The sequence below is a fragment of the Mercenaria mercenaria genome, chromosome 3 (genome assembly GCF_021730395.1).
Source record: "Mercenaria mercenaria strain notata chromosome 3, MADL_Memer_1, whole genome shotgun sequence".
NCBI lineage: Eukaryota > Metazoa > Mollusca > Bivalvia > Venerida > Veneridae > Mercenaria > Mercenaria mercenaria.
The window spans coordinates 64,966,582-64,994,223 of record NC_069363.1 but is presented as its reverse complement, the minus strand read 5'-3'; the positions used below and the strand labels follow the sequence as shown (position 1 = coordinate 64,994,223).

The window sequence follows — 27,642 nt, the reverse complement described above, 5'->3', positions numbered from 1 at the left end:
CTGGATCCATGCTGGTCGCATACCCACTATGTTGGTTTTCTCATGGCATGGCTCATATGTATTGTAAAGTTGATGTAAACTTGAATTAGATTCTATTCTTGATTTTATATACAGTACAGACATATTCCTCTTTTTTGAAAATATTGGTACTTTGATGTAAATCTAAGTTGTGTTAATGCTGAAATAAGAAGCACCATACTATATACTTGATGATTTTTGTTGTAACTATTAACTTTATTAAAACAGTCTTGTATATTACAATAACCCACTTTAAGTTAACTTATGTTTCTATAGGAAACACATAACAATCTCAAGACACATCCTTTTAACAAATACTGATTGAGGCTTGCAAAATAGTCACAAAGATTCATTTATTCAATAAGTGTTGAAACATTTGTTGTAAATGATTGGTACATGCACAGTGTATACACTGCCATATAAATACAATCCAGCCATGCCTTTGTTCATTCTTGTATCTGCTGTAATTAAATGTTAGCTTGTAGAAGTACACAGTATGTAATTAATAGAGATATTTTGTAGAGACAATAGATGAATTAGAGGAAAAGAGAAAGCATGAACCTCAGGAACCTCGAGAGGAGAAAGAAGATATTGAGGATGACGAAGGGGAAAAGGGAAGTGTCAAGGGGAGTGAACTCTCGGCAGATGAAGATGTGTATGAGGAAGATGAGGAGCAGCCGAGCAAGTTTGCTGAGGTGTACAGTGATACAGAATCTGAGGCCGGCGAAGAGGAGGAGGGAGAGTGAGAGTCTATTTTTTATCTTTACAACAGTAAACTCTGTCTTAGTGACTGCCTGTATTTAGCAGCCACTTGCTTTAAGCAGCCAGTCAGCTGAGTTCAGATTTCAACATTAACGCGGCCAGATTGTGTTGCTCCCTGGGCTAGCTGCTAAATACACGTTTGACTGTACATCAATTATTTGTTATTCATTAAATCCAGTAAAGTTTAACCTAACCAGTGTTCTTGATTCTGTACCAGAACAGACCTGTTCTCCACAAGTAACTCCTAACTTTCGCACATGAATCAGAGGTGGAGGACGTTTTGATTTTAGACACAATGTCTTTTATCAAATTGTCAAGGAGAACATACACCTCAACCATGGATCAGACACAACTCTGTCAGTCTGTGATCTGTAGATCTGTGCTCTCCTTATTGTGTTAAGCAGCAGGTCTATATAGCAGGCTAAAGGTTAAACACTGTTATTGTAATGTAAAAATGCACGACTTGGTCATTTATTGATTGTTTTTAACATAATAGTACTTTGATTTTACAGAGATGAAGAAGAAGACTTTTCCAAGGGCATTAACTCTTTCATTACTAAGGTTACTGATAGACGGAAGGTGCGCAAGTCATCAGAGGGACCAGTTACTAAAGATATGGTCGGGGTAGAAAATAGAATAATAGGATGTGCTACGTTTGAAAAGAAATATGTGTAAGCTACTTCTTTATTGTATTAATCAAAAACTGATGAGAAATTAGAAAGGAACTTCTCTTTTCAGAAATTTCATTTGCAACATACTTTTCTGATTGCATGTTCCATATTTTCCTTGGAAAACTTAAGTGATACAGGATTTGAATTGAAAGGTGCCATGCAAAGCATTACTATATTTATCATTTTAGAGAAGAAAACAATATCTTAAGATAATTTGAGAAAAAAGTATTTATATGTATATAATGGAACATTATGTAAGTAGGGGCCTCAGTTGCTGAGCGGTTAAGGTCTCTGACTTCAAACCACTTGCCCCTCATCGATGTGGGTTCGAGCCTCACACAGGGCATTGAATTCTCCATGTGAGGAAGTCATCCAGCTGGCTTACAGAAGGTCGGTAGCTCTACCCAGGAGCCTGCCCGTGTTGAAATAATGCCCAGAGGGGCACCTGGGGTCTTTCTCTACCATCAAAGCTGGAAAGTCGCCATTTGACCTAAACTGTGTTGATGTTAAACCTAACAAAAAAAAAAAAACATTATGAAAAGTCTTTATGTTATGTGGGAATGTATGACATCTTGTTGCTGGTGTAAATTTTGTAACGTGCCAGATCTTTTGTCTTGTGTTGTATTAAATTTATTTAAGCAAAACCAGGTTGAACATGTACAAGCAACACCTGACAATGGTGCATAATTCACTGTGTAAGACTGCTGTTCATTCTGGTAAAAAGTTATATTTTTGTGGATTGATTTGTTTTATTGTTTCTTTTTCATTCCCTTAGGCAAGGAAAAGTAAAAAGGTTGGAACTTAAATATATTTTACCCATCTAATGCCAGACTATGTTGTGTTTGTTTCTCAGATAAAAGTTCATCTATCTTGTGTAATTGATACCAAGTTTTTTTTTCTGCTGTTAAGCAAAAGGTTTTGAATTTGACTTAAATATCTGCAGAAATAAATTTGAAATTCACATTTTGTTTGATAATGTTACAAAGCTTGTTGTTATGATTGGGTTATATAATAGAAGCTTGATCTGGGATGCTGTATTTGGCTCGAGTGAATTTTGCCAGGTCGGATAACAAGAGGCGTGCAAGCACTGAGTTTAATCTGACCTGGCAAAGTCCTCAAAAACCGAATATAAAATCCCAGATCTAGCTGGACCAGTATTATAATCACCCTTTTATTGTATACCTCCATATTTTTGTTTGTTGTTTTCTTACCAATCGAAATTTTCAGTGTTTTAACAGTTTATCAATGTTAAAATTGTTCTCAGTGTAGTTTTTGTGTGCTCTATTTATAAAATTATGTCAGATAATGCATATTAAATGAAAGTAGTCCGGCAACATACAATACAAAATGTACAATACAGATTTTTTTCTGCCTGTTTGTATTTACTTGTAAAATAAAAGCCGTATTTTGGACAGGATTTATATAGGTATATAATAAATATGTGAATATTTGAAGAGGAACTAATTTATCTGAGAAAAAACAGCCTTTGCTGGCAGGTTCTCTGTTTCATACCTGTTAGTGAATTTCAATGAAATTTGAATTACAGTTTGTTTGTATTTTTTAAACATGTAAACAGACTGTTGCACTCAAACAGCAGGTTTCTTAGACACTACAAAAGGTTGTGTTCTTTTCACTTTGGTCTTATTAACCTTTCATCTATATGAATTGTTTTTATGCCCCCGAAGTTGGGCATATTAAAATCACACTGTCTGTCCATACATGTGTCCGTGTAATCCGGGCTGTAACTTTGCCATCCATAAAGGGATTTTGAAATAACTTGGCTTAAATAGTCGCCATAATGAGACTACTTGTCGTGCGCAAGACCCAGTCCCCTAGCTCCAAGGTCAAGGTCACACTAAGAGGTCAAAGGTTAACAGGGTCTGTTTCGTGTCCGGTTCATAACTCTGCTATTCATCAAGGATTTTGAAATTTCTTGGTTTAAATGTTCCCCAAAATGAGACAACGTGTCATGCACAAGACCCAGACCCCTGGCTCCAAGGTCAAGGTCACACTTTTAGGTTAAAGGTTAGCATGGTCTGTTTCTTGTCCAGTCCATAACTCTGCCATTAATGAAGGGATTTTAAAATTACTTGGCATAAATGTTCCCCAAAATGAGACAATGTGTCAAGCACAAGACCCAGACCCCTAGCTCCAAGGTCAAGGTCACACTTTGAGGTTAAAGGTTAGCATGGTCTGTTTCTTGTCCAGTCCATAACTCTGCCATCAATGAAGGGATTTTAAAATTACTTGGCATAAATGTTCCCCAAAATGAGACAACATATCAAGCACAAGACCCAGACCCCTAGCTCCAAGGTCAAGGTCACACTTTGAGGTTAAAGGTTAGCATGGTCTGTTTCTTGTCCAGTTCATAACTCTGCCATCAATGAAGGGATTTTAAAATTACTTGGCTAAAATGTTTCCTATATTGAGGTGACTTGTCATGTGCAGGACCTATTCACCTAGCTCAAAGGTCAAGGTCACACTTAGTCAAAGTCAAATTTGTTTCTTGTCTGGTACATAACTCTGCCATTTATGAAGGGATTTGAACATAATTTGACACAAATGTTAACCATATTGAGGTGTGTTGAGCTTATCACCCAGGTCTCTCAGGTCAAGGTCAAGGTCACAAAATGATGCGTGACTTTTTAGCAGACAACTGTAGCATTCTTGGGCATGCTTTGGGGGCACTTGTCACTAATAGATACAGCTCTTGCTGGAGATTCCTTTTACCCAATTTTCCACCTGTGTTTTCCATTTTAACCTCCATGCTTTCAAAACTAATAGTAATTACCCCTGTGTCAAGAAGTCAGGAGTATTTTGCATAATGTCAGTAAAATGTAAAATTCAGTTATTGCAAAAAATCTCTACATTTACTTTTTTGGTCCAAAATGTTGCTACATTAAATCGATGAATTTCAGAGAAGACAAAATTACCCTTTAATTTGAATTCATGATTTCATGCACTCTGTTTGTTATCAGTGGTTGTAAGCATATGTGTCACAATGTCATATATGGAATGGCCAGCTAACCATGATTTGGTACATGCTTACAAAGTGAACAAAAACCTAAAAACTAGTTCATTTCTTTATCTGATAGAGAGGGGCCCAAAGTAACAAACGATTGTTTTACTTTTATCCAGAATTCAACAACTTGTTATTTTGTACATGTTTTTCACAAATGCCAATAGAGGTGATAAGTAAATATTAGATACAGAAATGATTTGAGCCACACCACAAGAAAACCAACATAGTGCATTTGCGACCAGCATGGATCCAGACCAGCCTGTGCATCCGTGCAGTGTGGTCAGAATCAATGCTGTTTGCTTTCAAAGCTCATTGCAATTAGAGAAACTGTTAGCGAACAGCATGGATCCTGACCAGACTGCACGGATGTGCAGGCTGGTCTGGATCCATGCTGGTTGCAAATGCATTATGTTTATTTTCTCATGGTGCCACTTATTTACATAAAATTTTATACAAGAAAACAAACAATAAATGAATATAACTGAGATATAGATACAGAGTTCCTAACACCTTTACTGTTAATATTTTAAATCATTTTGAGCTCATTTTTCATGTGGTATAGCTATTGCACTTTGTCTATTTTTATACCTAAACCATTAAAAATGAGGGGTGTTTAGTGTTTCCCACTGTCTGTGGTTATTGTGCGTTTGTGTGTGCATGCAGACATCTATGAAATGGTAGGCATGTACTGGTGGTACTCATTAGAAACTTCACAATGGCCAGATTGTATAATTATTTTCTTGCATTTTAGCAGATTATACGTATTAGTGAATACCTGCTAATATTTTAAGGTATGCCAGGAACGTTGTGAGCTGTTTTGGTATTCAAATAGGTTTTACGTTTCAGTAATTCGTTCAGAGAGTTGCGTGTTTATAGAAGTATTTTCTTTCTAGAAGACAATATTAACATGTTTCTGTTTTGTTACAACAAATCTTTTCTTCTTTATTATTAGGGATGGCAGCGTGTTCCGATTTTGGTGCTTGAGTACTCACCAATTTTTTTGACCAAGTACTCGGTTTCTTGTTTATAGTGATTTCCAAAACCGGAATAGGCGAGACTCAGTTGTATTAAGCATTTGTTCACTATTAAAGGGAGATAATTAAAAGTCATTAGTTGTTTCACCATGGCTCCGGTAAGCAGTGATCTAATTTTTCAAAACCATTTTTTGTTGTTGTATACAGTTGTATATAGAGGCTAATTACTTTGTGCTAGAATGTAAAACCAACACAGATGATAACAGTTTATTGATATATTAAAAGTAACTTTTATGCCCACGTTAAAATGTAAGATAATCAAAATACCAAAACACAAAAAAGCTTTGTGTCTTTAAGCTACTTGTGGTGTGATTTGCTAATTGTTTATGATATAAGCGATACTGCAATAAGCGGCACAATTACAGTCTACAGCGATCATGATTTCGCAAACACTTGTTACCTGTCAGGGGTCATTATTGACATTTGTGCATCAATTCACAACTTCTGGGTAATTGATAGAAAAGATAACAGCTAGACACTTAGGATAAAATTGACGTGTTTCTAGTCTTTTTTTTCTTTCCTTTTTTTTTCCAGTACTCAATTACTAAATTTTGTAATTGATACTCTGAACACTGAACGAATACTCGGTTAACAAGTTAACTGTTGCCATCCCTATTTATAATGTTCAGCTCCTCTAACAATTTCCTAAACTAGAAATACCCCTAGAGTATGTATTCCTTTTTGTAACTTGTCTTTATCTTTATAGAAAAAAAACTCCCTTCTTTTAATTATGAATGTTTTCCAGTCATTCTGTGCTGTATATACTTCACTGTTGAGTGAAGCCAAAGATAAATTGAAACTTCACTATAATTTAGTAGTACATGTACCTCTGTATACATGTGTGATTTTCTCAATATTTAACCAGATCCAATTTTGTTAGAAGTGTTTGGTAGAGATTTTTTAGAATGTAAGAGTCATAATTTCTACACATGCATTTTGTCAATGTGAATGTACATCACTCTGTTAACTCTAGTTTTAAACTTTTTCTTTTGATTCAATACCAGTTGAATGAGTTTCATTAAAATCTGTTTAGCATTGAGCTAATGTAATCATCTTCCCTCTGATAGTTTTGGCATGCTGTCAGTGCTCATGGTTGAGCTGTAGGATTACCCTCCCTTTGTAGGCAATTCGTCAACAGTTTGTCTAGGGACACACTAGAAACCTTATATCTTAAGCACTGTTTTGAAACTGACAAGAAATGTATTTGTCTCAGTCAAGCTCCATAAATGTTATGAAACCTGGTTGAAATATTTGTCTTAATGAAATCTAGGCCGTGGACATAAATTTGTATTCATTAAATCTTTGTCAGGTTTGAAAGTGGAGAGTGGGGTTGGGGGCATCTTCTGCCATAAATTCGGTCACCTGTAAAACCCTTTAAAAACTTGTAAACTGTCCTTATGCTATGTTTTCTATCTTATTCAAATAAAACCTGGTTTTTATGGAATTTACGTGAAGTTCAAAATTAAGTCATCTGAGTAGCCATGAACTAGGTCACATGGCCAAGTAATAGAAAATCCACATTTATACAACAAATTGCTATATGTGCAATCTAATAACTCTCCATCCGCTTGATGTAAGTACATTAAATGAGCTGTGCCATAAGAAAACCAACATAGTGGGTTTGCGACCAGCATGGATCCAGACCAGCCTGCGCATCCGCACAGTCTGGTCAGGATCCATGCTGTTCGCTAACAGTTTCTCCAATCTCAATAGGCTTTAAAAGCAAACAGCATGGATCCTGACCAGACTGCGCGGATGTGCAGGCTGGTCTGGATCCATGCTGGTCGCAAACCCACTATGTTGGTTTTCTCATGGCACAGCTCAAATTTAAGTCTGTAGCATCCTTGCATTGACCTTTCTCAAATTAGTTGAAATGATTCTTTTCTAAAATTTTTCCTGTAAATATTTTAGTGTCAGGGTCAAGTGAGCGACTCAGGACCTTAATGGCTGTGTTGAGTTTTGTAACTATAACATCACATTGGTGTAACTTCACTTCTGAATCATACCATGGCAGTTTCGCTTGTGAGAATTTCCCATTTGTTTTGCTTCACCCACAAGTCAGTACATTTCATCACTTATCGCATTACTATGTTTAGACCCGTGGAAAGGGCTATAGCTATAGACAGACTGATCAATGTTATAATTTCAGTAAACATAGGGACAGGGTAATACATCTTACTTTGGTCAGTGTACGCAAGAGATGTCGTAACTTTGGCATAGGAAAATTTCTACTCTCAGTAAGTATTTATTTTTATGATAAAACATTGAAATAAATATCACTTAGGTATTGACAAAGCTGAAATTTTTCAGTTTTTCAATGAAAAAAATGTAGTTTTTACTGTAAAGGTAAAGGTGATGTATGTTTAATGCCTTGTATGATCCACAGACAACATTTCTACAAAGCTGATGTGCGACCAACATTGTATCCTGTGACAGAGACATATCTACACTTATTTGATCTCCAGGTACAACCCTTTAAGTACCAAGTGCAATGCAAGAGAGCTACCAATATCATGTTTCACATGTTTGTTAACCCTATTATGCCGGACATGATTGATTCTGCCTTTACGACCAGTGAAGATCATGATCAGCCTGCACATCCATGCAGTCTGATAAAAATCTGCACTGTTTGTCATTTTGGTAAGCACCCCCATTAACAGTTAATGGGACTGTCCAAATTGAAAGATGGACATTTCATGGAAATTTCATTATAGAAATGTAGCAGGGTAAGGGTTAAGACACAACAAGGAATTGCACCTCTGACCACCTACACTTGAAAACAGAGACTCCACCATTGAGTTATTTTTAGATTGTTGGAATATTTTGTAATCAGAATGGATTAAAAGACTCTTATCAAATCTTACTGACACTGTTCCAGGAAATCAGGTGGATGCCCTCAGAACTTAAGGAGAACATGTTGGCATTCTTAATTGCACTGTATTTTGAAAAAGTACTATGATGGAGAACTATATATCTGTATGCCCTGTTGTGATTTTATTTCTCAAACTACGGCAACTATGCAGTACATACAGAATTTGCATTTCTTACTTAAAAAACTTTTATATTTGTGAAGTTGTTTTCTCAATTGATCCTGTATTATGTTTACAGCAAGTGGTTGAGCCAAAAGTTGTAGGTAATTATGATGCTGTGGTTGTCCATGCTGATAATGAAGCTGTAGACTTCTTCCAGAAGTTTGGATTCTCTGATGATATTGTTCTCAATAGCAGGTGGAGGTAAGTCATACAAAGCAATGAAACTAGAGTTGTCTCTCTTGATTTGAGTTTATCAGCAGTCTAGACTTTCTGATTCAAATTTAGAAAACTGCTTCAACAGAAAAGGAATATTTGCGATAATAAATGATTCAGTAGTTTGGTCAGATTTGTGATCATGCAGATTTAAATCTCTGTACTAGCTTAAATGTTTCTCACTGAATTTCTGATGGCATCATCATCATAATTGTTTGCTTTATTGTGATGTGACATAATTTTTTCTGTAATGTATCTTTTATCTTTATATTCTTCAGTAATTTGAGTTTATTTAAGTATGTATTCACGTCAAATGTTCCTGTGGTAGCAATTGTTGTGACTAACCACCTCAGTTGTTCAGTGGTAGAGTGTCTGCTTTGAGTGCAGGAGGATGGGAGATCTATCACTGGCTGTGTCATACCAGAAATGCCACTGATAGCTTCCTTGCATTGCACTCAGTATTTAAAGGTTGTACCAAGAAGTTGGTGGACACCTTTTTGGTTGCACAAGAGCTTTGTTTCTCCTGCTGTCTGTTGACCATATGCAACATTAAATGAAGCTTTCCTTAACCTTTATACCATTAACCAACTTGTGTACTTTCAGAGAGTTAGCAGAACAATTCACAAACTGCACACTAATTGTTACTTCAGTTCCAGTATGTTAGCATGCAATCACAAATGACACTATTTCTGCCAGGTCGTATGTTAGCAATGCAGTTCACAAACCGCACACTATGTGTTACTTGCCAGGATTCTCGGGTATGTTAGCAATGCAGTTCACAAACCGCACACTGATGTGTTACTTGCCAGGATTCTCGGGTATGTTAGCAATGCAGTTCACAAACTGCACACTGATGTGTTACTTGCCAGGATTCTCAGGTATGTTAGCAATGCAGTTCACAAACTGCACACTGATGTGTTACTTGCCAGGATTCTCAGGTATGTTAGCAATGCAGTTCACAAACTGCACACTGATGTGTTACTTGCCAGGATTCTCAGGTATGTTAGCAATGCAGTTCACAAACTGCACACTAATGTGTTACTTGCCAGGATTCTCAGGTATGTTAGCAATGCAGATCACAAACTGCATTAATTGCCAGTATTCTCAGGTTTGTTAGCAGAACGGTTCACAAACTGCACACTGATATGTTTTTTGTTATGTTTCTCATGTATGCTAGTGGAACAAATCACAGACTACACACTAATATGCTTCTGGTCAAGTTTCCCAAGTATTTAGCTGATCAGTTCACAGTCTGCATACTGACAAGTTATTTGCCAGTTATTTAATTAGCAAAACCATGTACAAACTGTACACTGATGTGTTACTTGCCAAGTTTCTCAAGTATGTTAGCAAAATGGTGCACAAACTGCTCATGGACGTGTTGCATGCCCAATTTCTCATTTATGTAAAGAGTACAGTTCACAAACTGCACACTTACAATTTACTTGCCCAGTTCTCAGTACCGGTGTTCTCAGTAATGTTAGCAGTACAGTTCAAAAACTTTACACTGATGTGTTACATGCCCAGTTTCTCAGGTATGTAAGCTGAACTGGTAAAAAATTGCACTTGAAATTTCACTTGTCTGGTTTCTCAGTTATTTTTTGCAATACAGTTCAAAAACAGCACAGTGATGTGTTACTTGTCATGTTTCTCAGGTATGTAGCAGAAAAGTTCACTGACTGGTTGGAAATTTTTTTGCCATAGTGAATTTAAGATACATTTTATTTTTAGCTCGACTATTCGAAGAATAGTCTAGCTATTCTACTCACCCTGGCGTCGGCGTCGGCGTCACACCTTGGTTAAGTTTTTGCATGCAAGTACATACAGCTATCATTTAAATGCATATAGCTTTGAAACTTATTTATTCTTTTTCTAGGTCAATTACCAACCTCACTGGGTCAAGTTTCATAACTCTAACATGTATTTTGAGCAAATTATGCCCCCTTTTGGACTTAGAAAATTCTGGTTAAAGTTTTACATGCAAGTTACTATCTCCAAAACTAATGCAGATATTGAATTGAAACTTCACATGTGTCTTCGGGGTTATAAAACTAGTTGATAGCACCAAGTCCCATAACTCTGACCTTCATTTTGGCAAAATTATGCCCCCTTTTGTACTTAGAAAATTTTGGTTAAAGTTTTGCGTGCAAGTACATACAGCTATTACTAAAAGCATATAGATTGAAACTTAATTTTTCTTTTCTAGATCAATTTACCTACCTCACTGGGTCAAGTTCCATAACTCTGACATGTATTTTGGCCAAATTATGCCCCCTTTTGGACTTAGAAAATTCTGGTTAAAGTTTTGCATGCAAGTACATACAGCTATTACTAAAAGGCATATTGATTTGAAACTTACTTTTTCTTTTTCTAGATCAATTACCTACCTCACTGGGTCAAGTCCCATAACTCTGACATGTATTTTGAGCAAATAATGCCCCCTTTTGGACTTAGAAAATCCTGGTTAAAGTTTTACATGCAAGTTACTATCTCCAAAACTAATGCAGATATTAAATTGAAACTTCACATGTGTCTTCGGGGTTATAAAACTAGTTGATAGAATCAAGTCCCATAACTCTGACATGTATTTTGGGCAAATTATGCCCCTTTTTGGACTTAGAAAATCCTGGTTAAAGTTTTGCGTGCAAGTACATACAGCTATTACCAAAAGGCATATAGCTTTGAAACTTATTTATTCTTTTTCTAGGTCAGTTACCAACCTCACTGGGTCAAGTTCCATAACTCTTAACATGTATTTTGAGCAAATTATGCCCCCTTTTGGACTTAGAAAATTCTGGTTAAAGTTTTACATGCAAGTTACTATCTCCAAAACTAATGCAGATATGGAATTGAAACTTAACATGTTTCTTTGGGGTTATTAAACTAGTTGATAGCATCAAGTCCCATAACTCTGATATGCATTTTGGTCAAATTATGTCCCGTTTCGAACTTAAAACTCTTTTGATATTTAACATTTTGGGTAATAATTTCCTGCTTCTGTGACAATATTTCGAATAGTCGAGCTTGGCTGTCTTACGGACAGCTCTTGTTAATCCTTGTATAATTTTAGAAGATATATTGCAGTAAATGTATTTCAGTAGAATAATTTCACTACGAAAATTTGAAGTATTATTTATCTAACATTTTTGACATTATTTTGAAATAAGATTTAAATTTTGATAATATTTGGGAGAAAGTCTTTGACTGTGTGTTTGATTTAATAACTTTGCAAATTGATTTCCATTTAATACTAACAATGTCTGTTTGAGTGAAAATGCATATCTACACAGAACATATATATTTTCTATTTACTCAACAGTTCAAGGGAGACAAATGTCGACAATTTTGATTCCCAAGAAATAGATTTTACATGCTGTCCAGTATTGCTTTGTTGCTTTTAAAGCAGTTTAACATTTTTCTTTCTTTTAGGTCATAGACTTTTAACATCAATAAAGATACCTGGATTAGAAATGTATGAACTAGAACAAGAATTTCTAAAATGGTAAGTCTGTGCATAGACTATCTTCCTAACCATAATGGCATGAGAGCATATAGCACTTCTCCTGTCTGTATGTGTTTGTGTATGTGCATGCATATGTGTGATTTTTGGGGTTTTGAAAGTTGTGTTTGACTAGGAACTTTGTGGTGGATGGGGGTGTTTTGACATAACTTGGCACCAGTGGTCACTATAAGAAGACCGTATGTTACCTTCTACCTAAAGTTTCCATCTACCATGTATATGCTCTTGAGTGTCTCCCACCTAACTTAGAGGCCTGTACTGGTTCTTCCCAGGAAAGACGGCTTCGCTTGTATTGGTGCTATACACCGGGCACGTTAAAGAACCAGACTGTCTGTTCGTAAAGAGCTAGGCTAAGTTAGCCGGACAAGTCTGTATCTAAAAAGGATTTCTCTCTATCAGTTCTGGGGTCTTTATCTCACTCTGTCCCTCTTGTCAGATCACTCTGTGTCTGTACTAGTAGAGGATAAATTTCGCGCTCTGTGTGGCTGTGCTTACTATATGTAAAGCACCTTTGAATGTGTTTAACATGAAACAGGTGCTATATAAATCTGGTATAATAATAATAATAATAATGATAATAAATATTACCTTTAGAACATGTCCCAACATATCCACTACAGGTTGTTTAGCTCTTGTCTTGTTAAAAATATTAATAATATAGGCACTGTTTTGTATCTTGAAAGCGTTTCTAGTGATAGTCCTACCTTGTTTGTTACTGTCCAGTTATAAAAGAAAACCTGAAAAAGATCTCTAATGAAGTACTATGTCAGCTTTAACCCTTACCATGCTAAATTTCTATAAATTGAATGAACTTTTCCATCTTTCAGTATTGACAATACCATTAACTTTTAATAAGGGGTGCTTACCAAAAAGATTCTGATGCAAACAGTGCAGATCATGATCAGACTTCACAGATGTGCAGGCTGATCATGATCTAGACTGATCGCAAAGGCAGAATCAATCGTGTCCATCATGATAAAATTAAAATCACAAAAGATTCAATTATAGTTGGAAAAAAATCTGTGCTGGATATTTTTCACTTTTCACTTCAGGAAAATCCAACATTTAGCAAAGAGACACATAAAATAAGATGATCTTTCAGCACAATTTGATGTTTACAAGCCAAGGAGTGCATTTGTGTATTTTTCATTAGTAAATTTGTTGGGAAAAAACAGTTTAAATTCTGATCGCACTTAACATTCATCCATGTAGGTGTTTCATGGTTACAGAATGCTTCTATGAGCCGCACCATGAGAAAACTAACATAGTGTGTTTTAGACCAGCATGGATCCAGAACAGCCTGCACATCTGTGCAGTCTGGTCTAGATCCATGCTGGTCGCTTTCAAAGCCCATTGCAATTAGAGAAATTGTTACCGAACAGCATGGATCCTGACCAGACTGCGTGGATGCCCAGGCTGGTATTGATCCATGCCGGTAGCAAATGCACTATGTTGGTTTTCTCATGGCGCGGTTCATATTACATCTTAGATTTATTGACAACCATTGCAAATATTGTCCATAATTCCTCATCAAATAATGATGTGAAAATCCTATTATGTTAGGGTACTGCTGGTTTAACTCAGAAATGCACAGAAGAATCAGCATCATTTATGATGTTTTAATTTTAGCTTTTCTCATAGAACCACTTCTCAAATAGAGCAGAACAGTTTCTGCCATCTATATACATTGAAATGCTTGTTATATGCTTGTTACTATATATCTATATACAGGAAAGAAAAGACACTAGAAGTTTATCAACAACAAGTTACATGTATGATGAGAATGAAACAGGAGGTGATGCAGCTCAAATACACGGTAAGATAATCCTCATATATAAAATCCTGTGTCATTTTCGTATAGATTTTTCCTAACTGTCGCACTCTCATCCATCAGTAGTTTGTCAAAATCATGAGACAAACCTCTGATTTCTTTCTTTCTTTTATTTGTTGAGCATGATCACATGCCTTTACTACTGGAAGTAGTTGGTTGAACAAGTCAATCAGTGTTTTGCTGAAACTGAAACTTCAAAAAACATCTACACAAAGTACTTGCTGACAATGAGGAAAGACAATACAGTCGACATCATACTTGCGACCACCTCTATTAAGCGATTTTTGTATTAAACGACCGGTCAAAATCCCTCCCGAACGTTTTCAGTACATTAATTCATTCCATTAAACGACTTTTTTATTAACAACTAGCGACCACATTAATGTAGTCCCGACAGGTAAAATATTCGACTAAAGTATCTATTAAGCAACCGGGTACCAAATTCTACCGGGCATTTCTTGGCCTGTGTAATTAGCGAGTATGTTTTGCACGTGACTGAATGCAATCAACCTTTTTATCAGTCGAACTGACAAACAATCCAGCTATAATTTTCATGGTTTTTTGACTTCACGACCATGTTAAAACAGATTTTGAAATCATACATGTATGTTCATAACAAATACAGTTACATTAACAGTTAAAATAACTTTTCGTTTCATCTGACTGAAATTCATTAAGAGACCATTCCATTAAGAGACCACTTCTTAGCAGTCCCTTGGGTGGTCTCTTAATACAATGTCGACTGTATTGCATGACTACCATTAATAAAGATTTATTCCTTTAATTGGATGTTTAGAAATTTACCTCAAGAAATAATAATATTCTTTGTACTCCAGCATCAGCTTTTTGTTAATAAGGCAGACACTCTTTCCCTAGCCAATTTGATTTGTTCATGAAGACTTACTGTGAAACATTGCTGATTTGCTGAAACTTTTTACCTGATGAAATGTGCCAGAGGTAACCATGATAAACCTCTGGTATGTGAGAATGAAGTATTACAACTATTCTTTAGATGGACAGCTTGTGTTTTTAGCTCACCTGTCACAAAGTGACAAGGTGAGATTTTGTGACCGCTTGATGTCCGTCGTCAGTCGTGCGTCAACAATTTCTAAAAAAATCATCTTCTTGAAAACCACTGGGCAGAATTACACCAAACTTAACAAGAATGATCCTTGGGTGGCCCCCTTTCAAAATTATTCAAAGAATTCAATTCCATGCAGAACTCTGGTTGCCATGGCAACCAAAAGGAAAAACTTTAAAAATCTTCTTCTCAAAAACCAGAAACCCTAGAGCTTAGATATTTGACATGTTGCATTGCCTAGTGGACCTCTACTAAAATTTTTTAAATCATGACCCCGGGATTAAAATTGACCCCACCCCAGGGGTCACTTGATTTTACATAGGAAAATCTTTAAAAAATTTAAAAAAATAAACCAGAAGGCCTAGAGCTTAGATATTTAACATGTAACATTGCCTAGTGGACCTCTGCTAAAGTTGTTCAAATCATGACCCAGGGGTCACTTGATTTTACATAGGAAAATCTTCAAAATTTTCTAAAAAATAAACCAGAAGGCCTAGAGCTTAGATATTTGACATGAAGCATTGCTTAATGGACCTCTACAAAATTTAATCAAATTTTGACCCCGTAGGGTCAAATTGGCCCAGGGGTTACTTTATTGTACATAGGGAAATCTTCATAAATTTGCTAAAAATAAACCAGAAGGCCTAGGTCTTAGATATTTGATATGTAACATTGCCTAGTAGACTTCTAAAATCTTTGTTCAAATCATGACCCCTGGGGTCAAATTAACACCCCGCCCCATGGGTTACTTGATTATACATCAGAAAAACTTCCAAAAAATTTCTAAAAATCATCAGTTTGACATTTGAAACATGTAGCTCATATTACCGTATTTCACCTAAGTCTTGGGACACCCTAAATCTTGGGACACCCTAAAATGTGGAAAAATAATTATTTTTCTTGACCCTAAGTTTTTGGACATGTATTTTCTCAGCGTATTTTTCGTCCCTAAGTGTTGGGACTAAGGTTTGTACTGATTCAAGATGTAACCAATACCGTTATTATACATTGTATGGTGTTGTATCGATCAAAATATCAAATAATTATAAGAACCAAAGACTATTTTTTTTTAACATTTTCGTGTCGTGTTTTTACTAGTAAAGTGTTTTTTTTACCATACCAGTTAAGTGTTGTATTTTTTTTTTGCTGCAGCCAGGAAGTCCATTTTCCGTTATTTGTTTATTTTTGTTTACCACTGACTGGAATTTACCCGTGAATCGTACAGATATCAAAACGCCTTGCCGGTAATTTTCCATTCCACGAGCACGTGCGACCTATCGTAATGTCTAACTTACAACGCCGTTACTTTTGTTCATTGACACGTATACAAAAAACACGCATCACGCATTCATTTTTTGATTTTATCGCTTCAGATTTTCAACACCGATTGAGAAGTAATATACTTTGAATTCTATAATGATTTTAAAAAGATATCGACAGAAATGTTGGCAAAATTCTATAAAAACGGTCGAATTTTCATAAAATTACTTGCAAAATTTCAAACAGCGCGATCCTAAATACTTATTTCTTTCTAAAAGTAAATAAATGATACAAACTATGGGCATAAAATTCAGACTTTTGACCAGAAAGTACAAAAAACAGAATAGAAAAATCTTAAATAATGAAAAGGCGGCAGCAATTTAAAAATATGAAGTAAAACGATTTTTGGCAAACAGATTTCTGTTACGTGAACTCGTGAACGTAAATAGAAAATGCGGTTAAAAAACAAAAACAATAATGATGTTGTTGCGTATTTTTAATAAGTTTTGAATGAATCTTTGTACATGTACATGTATTTTTTGACACGACACTTTATAATAAGATATTCTTCTCAAACCATTTTGTAATTTCCTTGAGGGCAAATAGGTCACAGAGGTAAGATATCCGCTATTATAGTTTGACACGTTTACCTGTCAGTTTATACAGGATATTGCACATTCGCTTTAACAAATTAAAAAGAAGCTTTTTCTTTTATTGATTGTTACAACACTAGATCTACTTCTCGGCACTTAAGAACCGAGGCGGTACGATCAAACAGTGATGTGCAACATGGCGCGAAAACATGACGTAATGCCATGAAAATCTCGGGGAAACTATACCGCTTTGATCTCCACTTCTAATGTCATGATACCGACACACTTCTTTTAGCTCTTTGAGGGGGTGTTAATTGATGATGAAAACAAGGCAAATTACTTTGTTTATCAACAGAATAATTACCGATAATCGTTGGGTTTTTTTTTCCGCTTTCAACACGGGTGGGTGGGGGATGTTACCCGATGACGATTATTGTGTCCATATTTTTAGGACACTTTTCAAAATAATTATTTTTCGGGAAATAAGTCTTGGGACAGTGAAAAAAATAATTATTTTATGCTGTCCCAAGACTTAGGTAAAATACGGTACTCAGGTGAGCAATCCAGGGTCATCATGACCCTCTTGTTAGTTTTATCTCTCTCCCCTTTTCGGACCATTAACTGGAGAACCATTTTACCTAGAACCTTTAAACTTCATAGGGTGATAGGGTATACGGAATAGATGAGCCTTACTACTTTTGGAATCGCTCGATCAAAGGTCAAGGTCACAGGGGCTTGAGCATGGAAAACCGTTTCTGATCAATAACTTGAGAACCACTTGACCCAGACTGTTGAAACTTCATAGGATGATTGGACATGCAGAATAGATGACCTCTATTGATTTTAGGTTCAATTAATCAAAGGTCAAAGTCACAGGGGACAGAACATGGATTGATGGAAGACCAGTAAGAAGTCTCCATACTTGTACTCAGGGTGTTATATTTTCTGGTCCTTTGGGATCATGGAGTACATTCAATTTTACCATTATAGAATCTGCCTAGGGACATGAGGAATGTTACACATTTTTAGCTCAACTATTCGAAGAATACTGGAGCTATCCTACTTGCCCCGGCGTTGGCATGAGTGTGAGCATCACACAAATGTTAATGTTTGTGTACCACCCCAAATATTTTCAAAGTCCATTGAGATATTGCTTTCATATTTTGCATACTTGTTTACCATCATGACCCCAGTCTATAAATAGGAGGAGGCAACTCAATCAAGCATTTTGACTGAATTATGGCCCCTTTTCAACTTAGAATATGCTTATTGTAATGTTAAAGTTTTATTCATTGCTTATATTATGCTATCAAGCACTGAGAATAGTCGAGCGCGCTGTCAACAGACAGCTCCTGTATAACCTCTCATTAACAAACTCGTTCAGACTGAGTGTATTTTATTTTGCTTGGTTGCATTCCATGCTTCCATAGGATCTTCTTGTAGATTTTATATACATTCTTGAGTTTGCAAATGTGACTACTGTTTACCAATTAGCAAAATTAAAATGATAAAAAATATTCAGACTACATGTTCCCATAGAAGATCTTCAGTTTCAAGTAAGTAAACAAGTCAATTTCAGTTTTGCTTTTCTTTACAGACAGCCACTCAAGATAAGTTTCTGAAAGCTCTTGTTGAAGAGAATGAAGCACTAAAGACAGATAAGATGGTAGCTGGTAAGTCCCCTTATAGCAGACTATACTGTACCTTATCAACCTTTTATTCAGCACTAAACTTTATCCTTCATCTGTCCTATTATAATATATACTGCTTTAAGGCTTTTGCTTTGCATTCTTTGTCAGGTTTATGACTACCCTTTATCAACCTTAATAAAGCACATCGTCTTGAAGTTAAAGTACATTGTTTTGTTAACAGTTTAGCATGATGTTCAGTGACTGTTCAGTTAAAAGCAAACAAAACAAATGTTTAGTTGGCTTCTGTGCAACAGTGGTCAAGTGATTGTCATATCCACTGTTTCATTAACTTTTATGCACTCATCCATTGTGTCATTGGCTTCTAAGCAACCTTGGTAAAGTGATAGTTTTGCATGTAATTGCTTTTTTAGCTCGACTATTCAAAGAATAGTCTAGCTATTCTACTCACCCTGGCGTCGGCGTCACACCTTGGTTAAGTTTTTGCATGCAAGTACATACAGCTATCATTTAAAGGCATATAGCTTTGAAACTTATTTATTCTTTTTCTAGGTCAATTACCAACCTCACTGGGTCAAGTTCCATAACTCTAACATGTATTTTGAGCAAATTATGCCCCCTTTTGGACTTAGAAAATTCTGGTTAAAGTTTTACATGCAAGTTACTATCTCCAAAACTAATGCAGATATTGAATTGAAACTTCACATGTGTCTTCGGGGTTATAAAACTAGTTGATAGCACCAAGTCCCATAACTCTGACCTTCATTTTGGCCAAACTATGCCCCCTTTTGGACTTAGAAAATTCTGGTTAAAGTTTTGCGTGCAAGTACATACAGCTATTACTAAAAGGCATATAGATTTGAAACTCATTTTTTCTTTTTCTAGATCAATTACCAACCTCACTGGGTCAAGTTCCATAACTCTGACATGTATTTTGGCCAAATTATGCCCCCTTTTGGACTTAGAAAATCCTGGTTAAAGTTTTACATGCAAGTTACTATCTCCAAAACTAATGCAGATATTAAATTGAAACTCCACATGTGTCTTCGGGGTTATAAAACTAGTTGATAGAATCAAGTTTCATAAATCTGACATGTATTTTGAGCAAATTATGCCCCCTTTTGGACTTAGAAAATCCTGGTTAAAGTTTTGCATGCAAGTACATACAGCTATTATCAAAAGGCATATAGTTTTGAAACTTACTTATTCTTTTTCTAGGTCAATTACAAACCTCACTGGGTCAAGTTCCATAACTCTTAACATGTATTTTGAGCAAATTATGCCCCCTTTTTGACTTAGAAAATTCTGGTTAATGTTTACATGCAAGTTACTATCTCCAAAACTAATGCAGATATTGAATTGAAACTTAACATGTTTCTTCGGGGTTTTAAAACTAGTTGATAGCATCAAGTCCCATAACTCTGATATGCATTTTGGTCAAATTATGTCCCCTTTCGAACTTAGAACTCTTTTGATATTTAACGTTTTGGGTAATAATTTCCTGCTTCTGTGACAATATTTTGAATAGTCGAGCTTGGCTGTCTTACGGACAGCTCTTGTTTTTTCTGCAAGCACTGTAGATATTACTTCAAGAGTAAGGGCATAATCACATGATACCATTTTAGAATCTGTTTTGAAAAATCTTTAAAATCATTAGGAACATTTAAGATTTTACATCTACCAAAGTATCTGATGTCCATTCGTCAGTCTGTTCATCAAACTTTCTTATGTACTCAGCTCCTCCTACATCCAGTTGAAGTGAAACTTGCTGCACTTAATTGGCATGATGTGGACATGCACACCAAGGGGTGAATGTAAAGAGGTCTGAGTACATATAAATAAAGAAGTGCTTAGACTTCTTTTGCATTCACCCCTCGACATGTTTTCAGGACTTTCAGGTCTAGTAATCATATCTCCAGATTGCAAAGTGTAGAGGGGATTTATCAGAGCCACATATGTTTATATGTTGATCTGTCTGTCCATTGACAACTTGTGTCCACACCATATCTTCATAACAACTAGGAAGATTTTTAATTGTTAACCACATGAAGACCACTTACAGAGCACATAACTCAGGTCGCTGTCCAAAGTCATTGTCACATGGATATCAGAGGTCAAATAGCTTGAATATCAAATGTCAGATAGCTTGACTATTATTGTCTTAATCTGCTTGGAAGGGTTTCATAAAACGAACATCAGTTCTTTACCTCACAAAGACAATGTGCAGATCACACAGCCCAGGTCAGTAGGTCCAGGGTTAAGGTTACACTTGGAAATTAATGGTCAAATAACTTAATTTGAGTCCACCTCATATCTTTCTTAACCATGTGGGAAGATTTTCATAAAACTTACAGCAATTGTTAACCACAGAGCAGACAATCCAGATCACAAGGTCAAACGTCAAGGTGTTCAAATGTCAAATAGATTAATTTTTGACATTATGTTATGGGTTGACTGCCTGCACATTTCTCTGTCTATCTATCATAAACTCAGTAACCATTAAAGGTATTGACTTTAAACTTGGCATATAGGTAGGTAGCGATGAGCACAGTTTCAAAGGTATTGACTTTAAACTTGAAATATAGGCAAACATTTTATCATGCCATTACTATAGCAACTGCCTGATAAAGCCTGTCCGAGAAAAGCAGGCTTTCTCAGGTCAGTGACTTGAAAACACTTTGCACTGTTTAAACCTATGATTAAATCCAAGGACATCAGATTGTGTCCATTTTGCATTTAAAAATTATTACGCCCTCATACGACACTGAAGTAGGTCTTTAAAATCCCAAAATATCAAAAAGCGGCAAAAAAAACAACAAATGCTAACCTTGTGTTTTGTAACCGACATCTCTGTTCTGCTGAACACGAAAGAATAATTTTAATTTGTTCCCAGGTGAAATTTTATGCAAAGTTTAATTGCTAGATGGATACCCATTCTCACCAAGCAAACGTTTGAAGTGAATTAAATACACAAGCCATAACGCCGCTTGGGAGAAAAAATAGGCAGTTCTGTTTCATCTACCATTTATTTTATTCCATAACGGTCCATTCCGGATGCAATATTCCATGATATAAGAGCAGAGAGCCAAAATCCTGAACAAACGCTTTGCAGGAGTCATTTTCCTTTTCTACGAGCATTTCCGTTATAAAAACTTCTTTTGTGGTAATTGCAAATTGGTAGGCAAACGCTATACATTAGTGACATGGTCTCATGTACCTATTAGAGCGCGTTTTTAAAAATAATCGCGTAAATATGTCTTTAATAGTTATTCTAAAAAACAAGATGGCGTCGTTTTGAAGAAAAATAAAAAAAGAAGTCCGGCAAAACAGCATAATGGTAGGATTTATGTTGTTAATAAATTATGGCATGATAAATATCTTCCAGGACCATATCTAGCCTCGTCTGAGAAACCCTTTCTCAAAAGACAGTAACCTGTTATTCTCTATAACCCTCCCCCCATCCCCCATAACAAAAAAGAACCATTTTTAGTTTTGTGTGCCTTAGTATTCCATCTCTGCCATCGCATAAACCTCCCCTCAGCCCTCTACCAAAGAATTTTCTTTAAGTTCCTGCTCCTCTGATCTAGAATTTCGAGCATATATTGCCCCGCTTTGCAGAGCTCTTGTTAACCACTAGCAAAATTTTATAAAACTAGCATCAGTAGTTTACCTTATCAAGATGGCATGCAGAGAGGACAAGCCAGGTCACTAGGTACTTCAGGATGATGTGCAGAGTACATAACCAAGGATACTAGGTCAGAGATGAACGTCACACTTGGAGATCAGTGGCTGAAAACTTAATTTTATGTCCCCTCCACTTAGTCTAATCTGCTTGAAAGATTTTCACAAAACCAAGTAAACACGCAAAAGCATATGATTCATGTCATTAATTTTCAAGGTCAAGATCACACTTTGAGGTCAAAAATCAAAAAGCGGAAGTAAGTGTTGGCTCTGTGTCTTCCTGATTTTCATAAAATTAGCATCAGTTGTTGACCTCATCTAGATGACTTGCAGAGTATACAATTCAGGTTGTAAGGTCCCAGGTCAAGGTCACACTTGGCGGTAACAGATCAAGTTGCTTACAACTGTGTCTGCTCCATATCTTCTTAACCGCACAAAGGATTTTCATAAATTTTAAAGGAAGAATCAGTTGTTAACTGCATGAAGACAACTTGCAGAGTGTACAACCAATGTCACTATGTCCAAGGTCAAGGTCATGAAGGTTAAATGGTCATGATCACAACATTTACTTTCCATGTATCAAAGTGACTTCTATAGGTATTAGTTTTGGTCCTTTTTTAGACTTAGAAATATTATATCTACATCAGATACATTATGTACTCAACTTCTCTTACATTTTCATACTAATTAAAATGAAACTTGGAATACATCAGCAACATGAAGTCAAAATGTACTTATTTCTGAGACTTTCATGCCTGATAATTTTTTCTGGGTTTATGACCTTTTTAGCTTGACTATTCGAAGAATAGGGGAGCTATCCTATTCGCATCGGCGTTAGCGTGAGCGTTAACGTTAGCGTTAGCGTCACACAAATGTTAAAGTTTGCGTACCACCCCAAATATTTTCAAAGTCCATTGAGATATTGCTTTCATATTTTGCATACTTGTTTACCATCATGACCCCAGTCTGTAAAAAGGAGGAGGCAACTCTATCAAGCATTTTGAGTGAATTATGGCCCCTTTTCGACTTAGAATATGCTTATTGTAATGTTACAGTTTTACTCATAGCTTATAATTATACTATCAAGCACTGAGAATAGTCAAGTGCGCTGTCCACTGACAGCTCTTGTTTAAACTTTATTTTCAGGGGGCATGTTACGTATAATGTTGACATCATTTTTAGCTCAACTATGCGAATAATAGGGGAGCTATCCTACTCGCCCCGGTGTTGGTGTGAGCGTGAGCGTCACACAAATGTTAAAGTTTGCATACCACCCCAAATATTTTCAATGTCCATTGAGATATTGCTTTCATATTTTGCGTACTTGTTTATCATCATGACCCCAGTCTGTAAAAAGGAGGAGGCAACTCTATCAAGCATTTTGACTGAATTATGGCCCCTTTTGGACTTAGAATAAATGTTAAAGTTTGAGTACCACCCCAAATATTTTTAATGTCCATTGAGATATTGCTTTCATATTTTGCATACTTGTTTACCATCATGACCCCAGTCTGTAAAAAGGAGGAGGCAACTCTATCAAGCATTTTGACTGAATTATGGCCCCTTTTCGACTTAGAATAAATGTTAAAGTTTGAGTACCACCCCAAATATTTTTAATGTCCATTGAGATATTGCTTTCATATTTTGCATACTTGTTTACCATCATGACCCCAGTCTGTAAAAAGGAGGAGGCAACTCTATCAAGCATTTTGACTGAATTATGGCCCCTTTTCGACTTAGAATAAATGTTAAAGTTTGCATACCACCCCAAATATTTTCAATGTCCATGAGATATTGCTTTCATATTTTGCATACTTGTTTACCATCATGACCCCAGTCTGTAAAAAGGAGGAGGCAACTCTATCAAGCATTTTGACTGAATTATGGCCCCTTTTTGACTTAGAATAAATGTTAAAGTTTGCGTACCACCCGAAATATTTTCAATGTCCATTGAGATATTACTTTCATATTTTGCATACTTGTTTACCATCATGACCCCAGTCTGTAAAAAGGAGTAGGCAACTCTATCAAGCATTTTGACTGAAAAATGGCCCCTTTTTGACATGGAATAAATGTTGAAGTTTGTGTACCACCCCAAATATTTTCAATGTCCATTGAGATATTGCTTTCATATTTTGCATACTTGTTTACCATCATGACCCCAGTCTGTAAAAAGGATGAGGCAACTCTTTCGAGCATTTTGACTGAATTATGGCCCCTTTTGACTTAGAATATGTTTATTGTAATGTTAAAGTTTTACTCGTAGCTTATATTATACTATCAAGCACTGAGAATAGTTGAGCGTGCTGTCAACTGACAGCTCTTGTTGTATATCAAACTTTTGTGTTATAAGAAACATATTTAAGTTTGTTGCTACTTGTTATTTATAGCTCACCTGAGCCAAAGGCTCATGGTGAGCTTTTGTGACCGCTCAATGCCTGTCGTCAGTTGTCCGTCGTCTGTCTGTCTACATTTTCTTAAAAAATCTTCTTCTTGAAAACCACTGGGCAGAATTACACCAAACATCACAGGAATGATCCTTGGGTGGCTCCCTTGCAAAATTATTTAAAGAATTCAATTCCATGCAGAACTCTGGTTGCAATGGCAACCAAAGAGAAAAACTTTAAAAATGTTCTTGTTCAAAACTGCAAGGCGTAGAGCCTATATATTTGGCATGTGACATCATCTAATGGTCCTCTATGAAAATTATTCAAATTGTGCCCCTGGGATGAAAAGAGGCCCTGCCCAGGGGGTCACAAGTTTTACATAGACTTATATAGGAATTTTTTTTAAAAATCTTCTTGTCTAAAACCACAGGACCTAGGCCTTTGATATTTGGTGTGTAGCATTGCCTTGTGGTCCTCTACAAAAAATTTTCAAATTGTAACCTTGGGCTGAAAAGGGGCCCTGCCCTGGGGGGTTTCAAGTTTTACATAGACTTATATAGGAAAAAACTTTAAAAATCGTCTTGTCCAAAACTGCAAGGCGTAGAGCCTATATATTTGGCATGTGACATCATCTAATGGTCCTCTATGAAGATTATTCAAATTGTGCCCCTGGGATGAAAAGAGGCCCTGCCTCGGGGGGTTTCAAGTTTTACATAGACTTATATAGGAAAAAACTTTTAAAAAAATCTTCTTGCCTGAAACTGCAAGGCTTAGGCTTTTGATATTTGGTATGTTGTATTGCCTTGTGGTCCTCTACCAAAATTGTTTAAATTATGCCTCTGGGGTGAAAAGAGACCCCGTCCAGGGGTCACTTGTTATATGAATTATATAGGAATAAATACTTCAAAAATTATCAGATCATATTTCCTAGACTGTTACATTATAATTACCTGATGACCCAAAGCAATTAGAGGTTACTTGACTGTGACATTGACCTACTGACCTACTTTCTTGTTTTTTAAGATACAGCCTTAAAATTTGGATGACATGTACAGTTTTGCACACTGATCTTAAAATTGACTTTCAGTGACCATGACCTACTTTCTAATATTTTAGCATTAGTTTACCATTTTAAACATGTGGCTCATATTACTCAGGTGAGCCATTCAGGGTCATCATGACCCTCCTGTAATATTTTGTCAAATAGTCAAGGTCCTCCTCAGGTGAGTGACTTAATCCAATTTTGGCCAACAGTATGTATTGCGAAGAATGTCCACTGCATTTTTATGTTGATAACCCTGTTACGATTTCTTGCTCTAGTAAGGCTGCGAAAAAACTTTGAGAACATTGAAATCGTGCTTGAGTTTAGTTTTCCCCAGCACTAGAGTTGTATGTTGGTACCATGTCTTTCAAACCACCTTACCAAATGTATTCTGTGTTTTAAACAGAATATTTGGAACAACTATCTGAGTGTGATTCACTGTTTGAAATTTAAGTATTATAAAAAAAATGTGCTGCATATCTGTGGAATTGAATTTGAGCTATTATACTCCCCTTTGAAGAAGATGTGATATATTCTTTACTCATATCTGTTTGTCTGTCTGTCTTTTGATGTCAGTCCCTCCATCCATTCACCATCCATCCATCTGTCAGTCCTCCATCCGTTCACCATCCATCCATCTGTCAGTCCTCCATCCATTCACCATCCATCCATCTGTCAGTCCTCCATCTGTTCAACATCCATCCATCTATCAGTCCCTCCATCCATTCACCAACCATCCATCTGTCAGTCCCTCCATCCATTCACCATCCATCTATCTGTCAGTCCTCCATCTGTTCACCATCCATCCATCTATCAGTCCCTCCATCCATTCACCAACCATCCATCCGTCAGTCCCTCCATCCATTCACCAACCATCCATCTTGTCAGTCCCTCCATCCATTCACCATCCATCCATCTTGTCAGTCCCTCCATCCATTTACCAACCATCCATCTGTCAGACCCTCCATCCATTCACCATCCATCTATCTGTCAGTCCTCCATCTGTTCACCATCCATCCATCTATCAGTCCCTCCATCCATTCACCAACCATCCATCCGTCAGTCCCTCCATCCATTCACCAACCATCCATCTTGTCAGACCCTCCATCCATTTACCAACCATCCATCTTGTCAGTCCCTCCATCCATTTACCAACCATCCATCTGTCAGACCCTCCATCCATTTACCAACCATCCATCTTGTCAGTCCCTCCATCCATTCACCATCCATCCATCTGTCAGTCCCTCCATCCATTCACCAACCATCCATTTGTCAGTCCCTCCATCTGTTCACCAACCATCCATCTGTCAGACCCTCCATCCATTTACCATCTATCTATCTGTAGATAGTTGTGGTGTCTGGTCATAATTAGAGAATGCTTCGGCCTATAGTGGTCAAACTTTGTAGGATGATTGCAAGAGGGCAATAGATGACTCCTTTTGTTTTGGAGTTAAGCAGTGCAAAAGTTAAACATTGGTCTGTAGTAGTCTTTGATAGACCTTTCTCAAGTTTGACCTTTCTTAAGTTTGTTCCAGTGGTTCAAGTTATGATAAAAAAAGATTTCAAACAACTTCTTCCCAGGAACCTTTGTAATGATTTTCACCATGCTTACCATAGAACTCTGCTACAACTTTTTATTGATTTGTCAAAGAATTTAGATTTAAATAAAGTTTGAATGAAAATAAAACTTGCCAGTGATAAATCTAGGTCAAAGTCTGGTTGATTTTCAAATGGCTTTTGTGCTTTTAAAAGCATGACCTTTTCTTTCACCTGATTTTTTTTAAAGCCTGAAAAGTTATATGTGCAAATTGTATACATTATTAGTTTTCTTTGGTAATAAACTGTA

General features: G+C 36.3%; 1 protein-coding gene across 1 annotated transcript in view; it reads left to right on the top strand.

The window, feature by feature from the left end:
• Positions 1-27,642, top strand: part of LOC128555922 (uncharacterized) — a 106,457-nt gene that overhangs the window by 8,320 nt on the left and 70,495 nt on the right. The window contains exons 3-11 of the mRNA XM_053539742.1: positions 541-760; positions 1,293-1,451; positions 7,657-7,744; positions 8,616-8,740; positions 9,356-9,411; positions 9,520-9,810; positions 12,182-12,254; positions 14,004-14,088; positions 18,635-18,710. Of these exons, the coding sequence (XP_053395717.1) occupies positions 541-760; positions 1,293-1,451; positions 7,657-7,744; positions 8,616-8,740; positions 9,356-9,411; positions 9,520-9,810; positions 12,182-12,254; positions 14,004-14,088; positions 18,635-18,710 (1,173 nt within the window). The remainder of the gene's footprint in view (positions 1-540; positions 761-1,292; positions 1,452-7,656; positions 7,745-8,615; positions 8,741-9,355; positions 9,412-9,519; positions 9,811-12,181; positions 12,255-14,003; positions 14,089-18,634; positions 18,711-27,642) is intronic.